The sequence below is a fragment of the Esox lucius genome, chromosome 14, assembly GCF_011004845.1.
Source record: "Esox lucius isolate fEsoLuc1 chromosome 14, fEsoLuc1.pri, whole genome shotgun sequence".
NCBI lineage: Eukaryota > Metazoa > Chordata > Actinopteri > Esociformes > Esocidae > Esox > Esox lucius.
Window position 1 is genome coordinate 36,927,300 of NC_047582.1, and position 12,266 is coordinate 36,939,565.

At 40.7% G+C, this 12,266-nt stretch overlaps 1 protein-coding gene across 2 annotated transcripts; it reads left to right on the forward strand.

Annotated features, from left to right (window-relative positions):
• Positions 1–877: 877 nt before the first annotated feature.
• On the forward strand, positions 878–11,140 carry si:zfos-932h1.3 (zinc finger protein 493). Of its 2 annotated transcripts, XM_029125197.2 has the most exons (7): positions 878–1,088; positions 1,807–2,009; positions 2,270–2,371; positions 5,445–5,540; positions 5,683–5,793; positions 6,532–6,655; positions 7,282–11,140. In XM_029125197.2, the coding sequence occupies exons 1-7, from the start codon at positions 1,061–1,063 to the stop codon at positions 10,170–10,172; spliced, it is 3,555 nt and encodes a 1,184-aa protein (XP_028981030.2). In that variant the 5' UTR covers positions 878–1,060; the 3' UTR covers positions 10,173–11,140. The 2 variants fall into 2 exon arrangements, with proteins under 2 accessions (XP_028981030.2, XP_028981031.2); XM_029125198.2 differs by lacking the exons at positions 878–1,088; positions 1,807–2,009; positions 2,270–2,371; positions 5,445–5,540; positions 5,683–5,793 and having other exon boundaries at positions 6,567–6,737.
• The last annotated feature ends 1,126 nt before the right edge of the window (positions 11,141–12,266 follow it).

The following is a 12,266-nucleotide window of genomic DNA, read 5'->3' on the forward strand; positions in this document are numbered from 1 at the left end:
CTTACAAGTGAATTAAGTCGTCCCTTCAACCTAAACGAAAGGGAGAGGTTACCGTTTTTGTAAATTGGACAAGCACTTAAGATGACAATAAAAACATTTTGATTGCATTTTTGTCCAAATATATTTTGGGTAAACGTCCTGTGAAATTGGACACTTTTCACATGCAGGCATTACTATGTTGGGCTTTGCTGTTCTCACCTCATACATTTTCATATTGAACAATGGGACTAAGATTAAAAAATTATTTTAGCATAGATCAAAATATATTGATCTTGTCTTTCAGTGAGTTAGTGTCAATGGGATTCTGTGTTCATGGAAAAGTACAAATTTGAAATCTGAAGCTAAAATATGATAATGTTCTCAAAGTTATACCAAGCGGGATAAGATTTTTAATACAAAGTAAAAAATACACTGGAACTCCTCTCATTGTTATTGATATATAGGTGAATGGTATACAAACACTAGATAAGAAATTCAACATACTTATAATTCAACAAACTTATATTTGTTATTTCCTATTCCTGCCTCTTTATTGGGCTTGACTCACTCAACATACATTTATGGAGACCAATACAGTTTTTCATAGATTTTACCCATATGGCTTCATCTTTATAGCTCTATCTTGGCAACAATCTGCATTCAACCATCCATATTTTAAATTTGACATGATTGGCACCACACAACACTTTGATCGTGGGTATTTCATTAATTTATTTACTGCATTAGGTAAGATGTGAAAAACGTATGGAAAACAAAATGTCTCAGAAATGTCTTCACCATCTATATTTTAATTAACATTGTCTGGATTTAAATGGTTCCTCAAAGCGGAACCATACGGGGTTATTTTTCCATACGGGGTTATTTTAGAATAGAACCGCCCACGAGCGCTTTCCCCGGCTTTCCTGTTTTCGTCAGTTCCGTTATCTCTTCATTTCTGCCAGGCCAGCGCGCTTCACGTTCACTTAGTTTTTTTGTAAATACTTGTACTGGAAATTTATTATAAATTAAACGCATAATTTTACATTCGAGGTTCAAATGTGACTGCAACGACGACCACACGATGACAGAACACAATGCCGGAAGAAATGGTAAAATTCAGTAGAATGCGTTGTGTAATAGTCTGATCAAAACTGGATTCATACTAAACAGGCAATGATTGTGGATACATAATCTTGAAGATAATTCATACAGGCTGTTTACTACACATGTTTAGTTCCGTTCTTATTAACGGGGTGGTTCCCCCATATATGCATCAATGTGATGGTGGAGTCTGGTCTGGTCTGCTTATTTTAAGAAGAAAAATAGGGAGTTTAATGTCTCGCTTCCATTTCTCTTGCTTTTATAGGCTAGCCAGACTAGCCAAATATCCAGCCAGTAGTTCTAAAATACTACAGTCGTCAATAGTTAAACTAATTTGCAAAAGTAATTATTATTGGTAAATCAAGGCCGATTTCTACAATGTGTTATAACAATCAGATTTCAAACGTAATCTTAAACATATTCTATGCCAAACCTTATATTATGACAAAAGCTCATGAACAGCATTAGCTTTGGCAACAATGGTGGAATCGAATGTTTGCCTTCAAAATAAAAGTCCATGTTATTCAAATAGCCTGATCGTGCAATGTTAACTGTAATGCTATATATTATAATGATCATATATTAATTCATAGCTTTTGTCATCAAAACCAAATATAATCAATCTGATATGATGACTGCCCTACTCCATGGTTGTTCTTTCTCATAGCTTGAATTGCATATTATTGTTTTTTCATTTCTTCAATATAGTCAATTTGTGTGTTGTAGGTCCCCCTCTTCCTCTCCCCTCTCTGCGCCTTATGGTTCCACCACTGCGGCTGGTCTCAGCAGCCATCTGGAAAACGCTCCAGCGGAGACAAGTCATGGATTATGGGATGCTGGAGGAGTTTGTTACTATGGTCACTGAGATAGTTCCAGAGCTTCTGAATCACAGTCAGAGGGCCCAACTTACTCTGGGTCTTCGAGCAAGGGTGAGAGATGGGTGGAGCTACTGCTCAATATTAGGAGTGGTGGGAGGAGCTCTACTGCTCATTGTTATCAGAGATGGGTGGAGCTACAGCTTATTACTATGAGAAGTGGGTAGAGCTATGGGTGTAGCTTCTACTTCTCATGAGAAATGGGTGGAGCTTCTTCTTATCATTATGTGGTGGGTGGAGCAACTGCTTAATGGAATATCTTTCAGGTTTGTTGTCTCTAATTAGTCACATGAGTGTTTTTCTTCTGCTTTCAGCTGGTCCTGGAGTTATGTCGCTCCAACCCGATGGCGGACCTCCAGACCATTCAGCCACACCTTGACCGCATTCAGACCCTCACACCTCTTTGGGGGAGACAGGTGAGTTCCTCACAGCGTTCAGATGTTACAACCCTCTGGGGGGTAGGGGATCTAAATGGTAAAACAAAAATGAACGTAAATACCCTTAAATAAAAGCTGAAAATCAATGCTTTATTTACATAGTGATTGTTGGTCTAATCCAAGCGTTTGGAGTATATAGCCAAAAGAAGGAACAGATGCTTCACTGTCCTAATATTTACAAAGGGAATTGTAAGTGTATATAATATATACTTTAACAGGAGAGAAGTGAAATAGCAGATACCTCTGGATATGGCAGGAAGAAAAGAGTAATTGATTCAAGATTCATAGTTTTTAGTAGATCCTTTAAAATAATACAAAGATTATATTCCAAAAGCTAGCCAATGAATAATGTAACTGTCCAAAGTTGAATTTGTTTTTAAGTATGCGTTTGTTGATTTAAGATAATGCAAACATTGTGGAAGGAAAATCCCCAAATCAAATGATAACATAAAAGTGTACTCCGTGACCAGATTATTAGTTCCACCCAGGGGTGTAGGTTTGATTTAAAATGTGAGAGGACAAATATTAGTTTGCAAATGTCCGTAGTTTTGGAATGGGATGTCAAACAAGCTCATAGGTGTTATGGTCGAGGGTCCACATACTTTTGGCTGTACTGTGTATGTTGTGCACTGGTGGACACAACATCCCTTTGATTCTGCTAGAATAAACATGAAAAGTACTGCCTTCAGCCATTTCATTTGGTTAAGATATTGTGTGATGCGTTCCTTTAGTGAAAAGAGCAAATACACAGACCTCTGTATTTCAATATACACTCACCTAAAGGATTATTAAGAACACCTGTTAAATTTCTCATTAATGCAATTATCTAATCAACCAATCACATGGCAGTTGCTTCAATGCATTTAGGGTTGTGGTCCTTGTCAAGACAATCTCCTGAACTCCAAACTGAATGTCAGAATGGGAAAGAAAGGTGATTTAAGCAATTTTGAGCGTGGCATGGTTGTTGGTGCCAGACGGGCCGGTCTGAGTATTTCGCAATCTGCTCAGTTACTGGGATTTTCACGCACAACCATTTCTAGGGTTTACAAAGAATGGTGTGAAAAGGGAAAAACATCCAGTATGCGGCAGTCCTGTGGGCGAAAATGCCTTGTTGATGCTAGAGGTCAGAGGAGAATGGGCCGACTGATTCAAGCTGATAGAAGAGCAACTTTGACTGAAATAACCACTCGTTACAACCGAGGTATGCAGCAAAGCATTTGTGAAGCCACAACACGCACAACCTTGAGGCGGATGGGCTACAACAGCAGAAGACACCACCGGGTACCACTCATCTCCACTACAAATAGGAAAAAGAGGCTACAGTTTGCACGAGCTCACCAAAATTGGACAGTTGAAGACTGGAAGAATGTTGCCTGGTCTGATGAGTCTCGATTTCTGTTGAGACATTCAGATGGTAGAGTCAGAATTTGGTGTAAACAGAATGAGAACATGGATCCATCATGCCTTGTTACCACTGTGCAGGCTGGTGGTGGTGTAATGGTGTGGGGGATGTTTGCTTGGCACACTTTAGGCCCCTTAGTGCCAATTGGGCAGCGTTTAAATGCCACGGCCTACCTGAGGATTGTTTCTGACCATGTCCATCCCTTTATGACCACCATGTACCCATCCTCTGATGGCTACTTGCAGCAGGATAATGCACCCTGTCACAAAGCTCGAATCATTTCAAATTGGTTTCTTGAACATGATAATGAGTTCACTGTACTGAAATGGCCCCCACAGTCACCAGATCTCAACCCAATAGAGCATCTTTGGGATGGGATGGAACGGGAGCTTTGTGCCCTGGATGTCATCCCACAAATCTCCATCAACTGCAAGATGCTATCCTATCAATATGGGCCAACATTTCTAAAGAATGCTTTCAGCACCTTGTTGAATTAATGCCACGTAGAATTAAGGCAGTTCTGAAGGCGAAAGGGGGTCAAACACAGTATTGGTATGGTGTTCCTAATAATCCTTTAGGTGAGTGTATGTGCCTGATATAACATGATCTACATGTACATTTTGCCTGTACTGTACTTGAATTTCACAACCTCACCTCCCAAGCACCACAACTCTCTGGCATGAAAATACTAGTCAACTCAACCACCTTCTGGTTCTGCTAATAAACATTCAAGATATGGGCTACATAGTATCACATAAATCATTTAGTTTTAGTTTTGTAGACTACTGCTATGCAGCAACATTGCACCTTAGCTCCACAGTATATATTTTCTCCCTTGCTGTCTGATCCTGCTATGAAAGGGACCTTGTCACGGTCACCATCTGATCCTGATAAAATGCAGTACAGAATATGACATGAACAGCTTGATCTACATTGATGCCTGTAGAACCGGATGACAATGTTTGATCTGTAAGATCCGCATTGGGTTGAAACGTCAAATGCTCCTACCTGTGCAGGGAACTACATGGAACATGGAACGTTAGCTAACTTTTCATGAGATCAACCATTAAACTAGTTAGTTAGCTAGCTATATATTGTAATGTCTCATAGCTAGAGTAGCTGTAGCACTCTTTTTGTCTTTGCACAGAAAAAATGCCTGTATGTCTTAAGTGCCTGCGTGTGGTCCTAAAGCAAGTCTGAATTACTGCCCTGCCTCTGCACCTTTCTAAAACACAGAGTTTGAGCCTCTCTTATAATAGAGTTCTGTTGATTAAAAACTGGGGGGAGACAAAATGGCATTATCAAAGTTTCAAGTGTGGGGGACATGTCCCACTCATGTATAATGAGTGGGTGAAAATGAATCCCTCCCACAACAATAAGACCTCAACAGAGGAATCTACAGTGGGGGACTGGTCTATCACCACAACGTTACCATCATACCTCACAACGTTAGCATCATACCTCACAACGTTAGCATCATACCTCACAACGTTAGCATCATACCTCACAACGTTAGCATCATACCTCACAACGTTAGCATCATACCTCACAACGTTACCATCATACACTATGGCAAAACAATTGTCAACCTAAATTACAAGCTTTAATTTTGCAGTCTTGAATAAGTAACGTTCATGTTATTTATTTCAGGCGACTGGTGCAGAAGTAGGGTTGCCTGAATCCAGCTTCCTGGGGCTGGTCCAGACAATTCTGCAAGACCCAGCTGAGAGGAATCAGTTTTTCCAGGTTAGTCTGTTTCTGGCTCATTTCCATGTCACTGCAGTGTGTTTTCACATTATTATTATTATTATTTATTATTATTTATTATTTATTATTATTATGTCTTCTGAGATGTTTTCATATGTCATATTTCTTGACTTTGTTTTAGGATATTTTCCCTGTAGAATTTGGCTCCAACTATGACATGGCCATCCAGAAACTCATGGGGCAATTCCTTTTGAGGCTTGAGAAGCTACTTCCTGTGTCAAATTTCCAAGAGGTACAAGTCTTCTGCAAAAACGTTTTTAACCCCATTTGGACATGTATAATATTCACTTGTGTTGGACAAAGGTAAGCTAGTTTAACGCATGACATTGAAAGATTATTCTGTACAATCAATAATTTCTAAAATCTTAACAAAAATGCAATTTTATAGGGTGAAAAGAATGTCACCTCTAGATTCAGTAGCTAATTGGACAGTGGAATTGTATTTCCAATTGCTTGAAAATGGTTTTATAACCCCTCCCAACCTCATGGGGATCAATAATCTTTCTTATGAGAGCCTCAGATGGGTCTTTTGTGCTAGACATGATGTGTTACCATACAACCATATGGATAAGACCAAACCAGACCAAGTTTCTAATCTGTATGGACGTCTAGACCCTGCAAAGTTATTTTTACTGATTTTCTAATCATTTGCACTTGTTTTGCCACACCTGACCCTAATTGTAGACATTGTATTTGATAGTAAAGGTAGGGGGTTACATATTTTTCCCCCATGGGCAAAGTGCGTTTCTGTTTGTTTAATTGCATAAGTGGTTTCAAAGTAAGAAACTTTGCAATATTTTTTCAAATTGGATTACGTTCATCATTGATTGTGGTTGACATTTTGCTTAGTTTTCCATGTGTTCATATATGTAACAAAAAACAATAAAAACCAGGCAACTTTTCAGGGGGTTTAACTTTTCACATAACTGTGTCTATACTGTTTGTAACTAAATATTCTTCTTTGTGTTAGGCAGCCTTGTTGCTCAGCGATGCCCCCTCTGTTCTGGAGGGATGTGTTGAGTCGGTGTCTGACCCTGAGCACCTGAAAACCCTGCTGCAGTACCAGAGAGAAATCGGCCAGCTGGACAGCTATGGTAGACAGGGTTCCCAAGATCCATGTAGATGCTATAGACTCTTCTATAGGAGACATGTTGCCAAGCAAGCATGCAATTCAAGGTCAAGTTTCCACTGGTTAAGAGTGTCTGCTCAATTACTCACAATTAAGTGAGAGCAAGGTTTTCTGGTAATACTGTCCTTCACAGAAAATAATGTTATACTCTTAAAAATGAGAGAGCCTAAGTTAATTCAATGTTTTCAGCCAGTCAGCATTCAGAATTTAAACCATCCAGTTTATAAAATAAAGCAATTAGGCACGAGGAGGTGTGATATATTTCCAATATACCACGGCTAAGCACTGTGTTCAAGCACTTTGCAATGCATTGTGCCTTTTACCAGTTGTTAGCCATGGTATATTGGCCATGTATAACAAACCCCAGAGATGTCTTATTGCTCTGAAAAATTGTTATCAACACAATTTGAGCAGTTAAAAGTGATGTCATGTCATACTCATAGTATATACGGTCTCATATACCATGGCTAGCAGCCAATCAGGATTCAATCCACCCAGTTAAGAGACAGTCTACCTAGTATAAATACAAGGTTGACCGGTCTGCATCATTCAATATAACCTCTTATTGATCCTCTTCTATTCCCTTCCTAGATACTCTGTCTCCCTCCGACGGGATTCTCTCAGCTCTTTGTGTGCATCCTGTGGAAAGGCTGGTAACCACAACAGAGCAGGCAGAATCACAACTGTCCTTGAATGTCTACATGGAGACTTTCACTAAAGAGTTGGAGGTGGAGGCCACAGAGACGGCGGAGTCTACAACAAAGACAGCACACAGAAAAACTGTCAATGAAATGTCAACCGAGGAGAGGATGGAATGTGAGAAGAATGAAAAACCAGTGTCAGTGAGTCACACGGATGTGGTTAATGCTGATCCAGAGCCAAAAGATCTGGAACCAGAGTGTGAAACAGTTATAAAACCAGAGCCAAAAGATCTGGATCCAGAGTGGGAAACCGTTATAAACCCAGGGCCAAAAGATTTGGAACCAGAGTGTGAAACAGCTATAAACCCAGAGTCAGGAGATCTGGAACCAGAGTGTGAAACAGCTTTAAACCCAAAGTCAGGAGATCTGGAACCAGAGTGTGAAACCGCTATAAACCCAGAGTCAGGAGATCTGGAACCAGAGTGTGAAACCGCTATAAACCCAGAGTCAGGAGATCTGGAAACAGAGTGTGAAACTGCTATAAACCCAGAGTCAGGAGATCTGGAACCAGAGTGTGAAACAGCTATAAACCCAGAGTCGGGAGATCTGGAACCAGAGTGTGAAACGGTGATTGACTTTCAGCAAGAGGTTCTTGAACCAGAATGTTCAATGATTCCCCCAATGACAGTCAATTTGGAACCAGAGTGTGAAACAGTTATGGTCATTGGGGAAGATGGGAAGATGGAGCCTTTACCCAGAAAACGTCTCCAGTGGCATGAAAAAGATGGACAAGATGTTAGTAACGTGCCTTATGTGAAAAGAATCAGAAGAAAAAGTCCAGACCAAATGAAAAGTATAGACCTGTCTGATGTGATCATATCCTCCATGCTTCACAAGCCCTCAGTAGCGCTACAGAGGCTTGATGCTTCTACACTGCCATTGCCTGTTAGACCAGTCAGAAGAAACCGGGGACAGAAGATGAAGACATTTCTTGCACGAGAGCGGAAACAAACTAATATTGAATTTTCAGAAGAGAGAAGAAGTGGTTGCAAGAGGGTTAAAACCTCCAACCATAACATGTGTACAGTGTGTGGACGCGTCTTATCTCGCTTCTCGGACATGACAAAGCACATGCAAACCCATAAGAACGGCCACAGCCATCAATGTTGTAATTGTCAAAAGACTTTCAAGCACCTGTACACTTTGCAAACTCATAGAAAGACTTGTCTGTTTGGACCTTTACGAGCGGAAGAGGCTACCTTGTCTGTGGCTTGTGGAACCCCCTCTCCTACATGTGAAGAAGAAATTGCACAGTCCTCCATAGACCGCAGAACGTGCAAGGTCTGTGGTAAGATTGTCCATCGCATTGGCTACTTGAGTACCCACATGAAGATTCACTCTGAGAACCGACACCATTTGCCTGGAGGAGGTCAGGTTGTCCAGAACCCTGGAGGAGAAGGCACAGAGCTGTCCAGTTGTGCTCCTCTTGAGGACAGTGACTCGTCCTCCACCAGTACAACCCAGGATCCATCTTACCACCCAGAACCCAGCCAGACCAAAACACCTAAATGTTCCAGCACCACAAAAAGGCCTTACCGAAAATCTTTCCTTAGACAAAAACACATGTGCCGTATTTGTGGTAAATATGTGTCAGCTGGAGTATTTGAGTATCATATGAGAATCCACTCAGATGAGCGCCCATTCGCCTGCCCTCATCCGCAGTGTGGGATGAAGTTCATACACAGCGGAGGTCTGAGGGCCCATCTCAGAAGCTTTTGCAAGGTTCGGACAGTTGATGCGGTTGAGCTGGACAGCTTCAACATTCGGTTTGAGTGTGACAAGTGCGATAAGACCTTCACGATCCAGTCAAAGCTGAGGAAACACAAACTGACTCACGGCCCGCTCTACTGCAGTGGCTGCAAGAAGGTGTTGCCCAACCTGGAAACGCTGAACAGACACAAACTGTGGCACAGGCAGGTCAAGTGCACCATGTGTGAAGAGACATTCATGTTCACAAACCTCAAAACCCACTATCTGGATGTCCATCAATTCAGCGGCCCATATGTCTGCACCCACTGTCCCAAAACCTACAAGAAGTTCTATTCCCTCATCAAACACGAGATGGTTCACACTGGAACCTCCCCCCTGCAATGCTCCCATTGCCCCAAGCGGTTCATCTACAATTATGACCTGGTGGAACATGAGAAACGCCATTCTGGCGACAGGCCTTGTCTTTGCTGGGAGTGTGGCAAAGCTTTCTTCACCAACCTTGACCTGCAAAACCACATGAAGAGCAGCCATGGTGAGAAGCCCACGGAGTACCGCTACCCCTGCCGCCATTGTGGAAAACCGTTTAGACTCAGTAATTCCCGTGCCAACCACGAGAAGACCAAGCACGGCGGGGTACGTCATGCGTGTACATACTGCGGTAAAGAGTATGTATGTGCAGATGGGTTGAAAAGGCACAATCTGATTCACACAGGAGAGAGGCCTTTTAAATGCAATTATGACAGTTGTGAGAAGGGCTTCCGGTCTAAAGCTGAACTGACAATACATATGAGGTACCACACGGGAGAGCGGCCGTTTAAGTGCAACGTCTGTGGAAAGGGCTTTGTCCAGGCAAACTTCCTCACTACACACTACAGAACACATACCGGGGAGAAACCGTATTCATGTTTACTTTGTGACAAAAGCTTCAACAATCACAACGGCCTCAAGAGACACATGTTTACACACTCCGATGAGAAGCCTCATAAATGTCTGGACTGTGGCAAAGCTTTCCAACGCAAAACGTTGCTGAATGTTCATCAGCGATCATGTACTCCCAAGGATGGCAAGTAAGCTAGCCTGCTAGCTTGAGACTAGCGCTATTCAAACCTGGTCTGGTTTCCCAAAACACCTGTGTCTTTTCTGCACCTGCTGAAGATTTTTCCCAAAATGCAGAAAGAACCTATGCGAAGTAGTCTACATAGTTTGACCATGTGTTGGCACTAACAGTACCTAACAAAAGTCTGTGCTGCTCTCGGATCAGCTTTCTCCATTCAAATCTCACTGTAAAATGATAACGTTCCACCATAGTGATGACGTGTCAGCCACTAGAAATGTATGGTCACCTAGATGCAAATATTAAGGCTGCACATTCTAATGCTTCCTGTTATTAAAATAATCATGAAATATATTTGTCTGTTGATTATACTGAAGTCTACATGCCATTTTATTTCAGTCACCTTGGTTTTCATTTCAATTTTTTTTATAATTGCTTGGAAAAATTTAGGAACTTTCAGTCAGTTGTGAAGTTATGAAAGTCTACAAAGACACTGATAAACATATCTTGATGTAATATTCTGCTTAGATCTTCTGTTTATGAAGTTATTTGAATGGACAGAACCTAACATTCTACTTAGCTGTTCTATGAGTTGTCTGGAGCAGCTGTTGAATGAAAAACTTTAGTCATGATGATTTTGGAAAACAGCTTGATTATTTTAAGAAGCTCCTACCAAGGTTCTAACCATGAACTTTGAACAAAGAAAAATTAAGATGCTTTTGGTAAAACAGCCCAGTTTAGTGGAGAATGTACTCAACTTCCTGGCTAGTGTTTTTTTCTTTCTTTTACAACATTGCATAGCTCTGAATTTACAGTAAAATGGTGGTGTCCCCAGAGTATTTCCCTTCCAGACCTGTTAACTGATTGAAATCCTCCAAATGTGCTTAATGTAAAAGATGTACAGCTTATAATCCTTTTTTACCCTTTCAGCAGTTATACTTTGTCTTAAGTTATACTTGGAATTAAATAAAAGTAGAAAAAATGGGTTGTGTATGTGAAAGAGAATTATTTGAGGCCCTTTTTCTGGGCCAGGCTTTTCATGTCAGCGTGGAGCAGCTGTTTCATGTCAACAATCTACCTGGATAGGATTAAGAAATGCACAGACTGAATAATAGTTTCCATTCAGTTGAATGATTTGTCCATTCTCTTTCTATTCATTTAATTATATCTGGTAAAATCAAGGTAGAACCAGCTAATGCACATCTCCATTTTTGGATATCAGTAGATTGTCGACACCATGGTTATTTTTGGGTGTACAACAGTCTTGACTGTCTACAATTCTCCTGATTGTCTACCCGGTCTAAAATAGTCCTGACTGTCTAACTGGTCTAAAATAGTCCTGACTATTTAACTGGTCTAAAATTGTCTTGATTGTCTACCATGTCTAAAATAGTCCTGACTGTCTACCCGGTCTAAAATAGTCCTGACTGTCTAACTGGTCTGAAATAGTCCTGACTGTCTACCCGGTCTAAAACAGTTGTAACTGTCTTTCTTATAATTCTACAAAGAATTTCCTTGAGACATTTTTAAATTGCTAGACTATGGTATGTTAAGGCCTTTGCTTGCAAATAATGTCAGACATATGCATTCTGCTTTTAATGCAATCTATTTTTGGGAGTGTGGCATCATATAGTTGAAAGAGGACTCTTATTGTTAGGCGTTAACTCTCCCATCAGGAGAGAGCTCAGCCAACTGTGAAGAAGGTTTGCCACCTCAAGATGGCGTTAATGGTGATCCCATGTGTTTAGACGCCTTAGTTTGAACTATATAGATGCACTATCTCTAGAGATAAGGACACCTCTCTCATTTCAGTCAGCTCACCTACTATGTACTAGAAAATGTAGAATTTAGCATTTCAATGCAAAGTAGGTGAACACATTTTGCTAATGGATGTTGATCCTATGATGTCAACGTCTTGAATGCCTAAAAAGCCTATCTTTATATTTAGCTTACAGTCTGGGTTTTACATATAAATGTAGCCTTTAAGTATTGAGACTGTGTAGGCCAGTATGTCTGTGACACTTGAACATTTACGTTTTGGTAACTAATTTAATAAGCTGTTATTCGAAGCGCGGCGAAGTTATCACCCAGCAGAGTGTTGAGATGACATG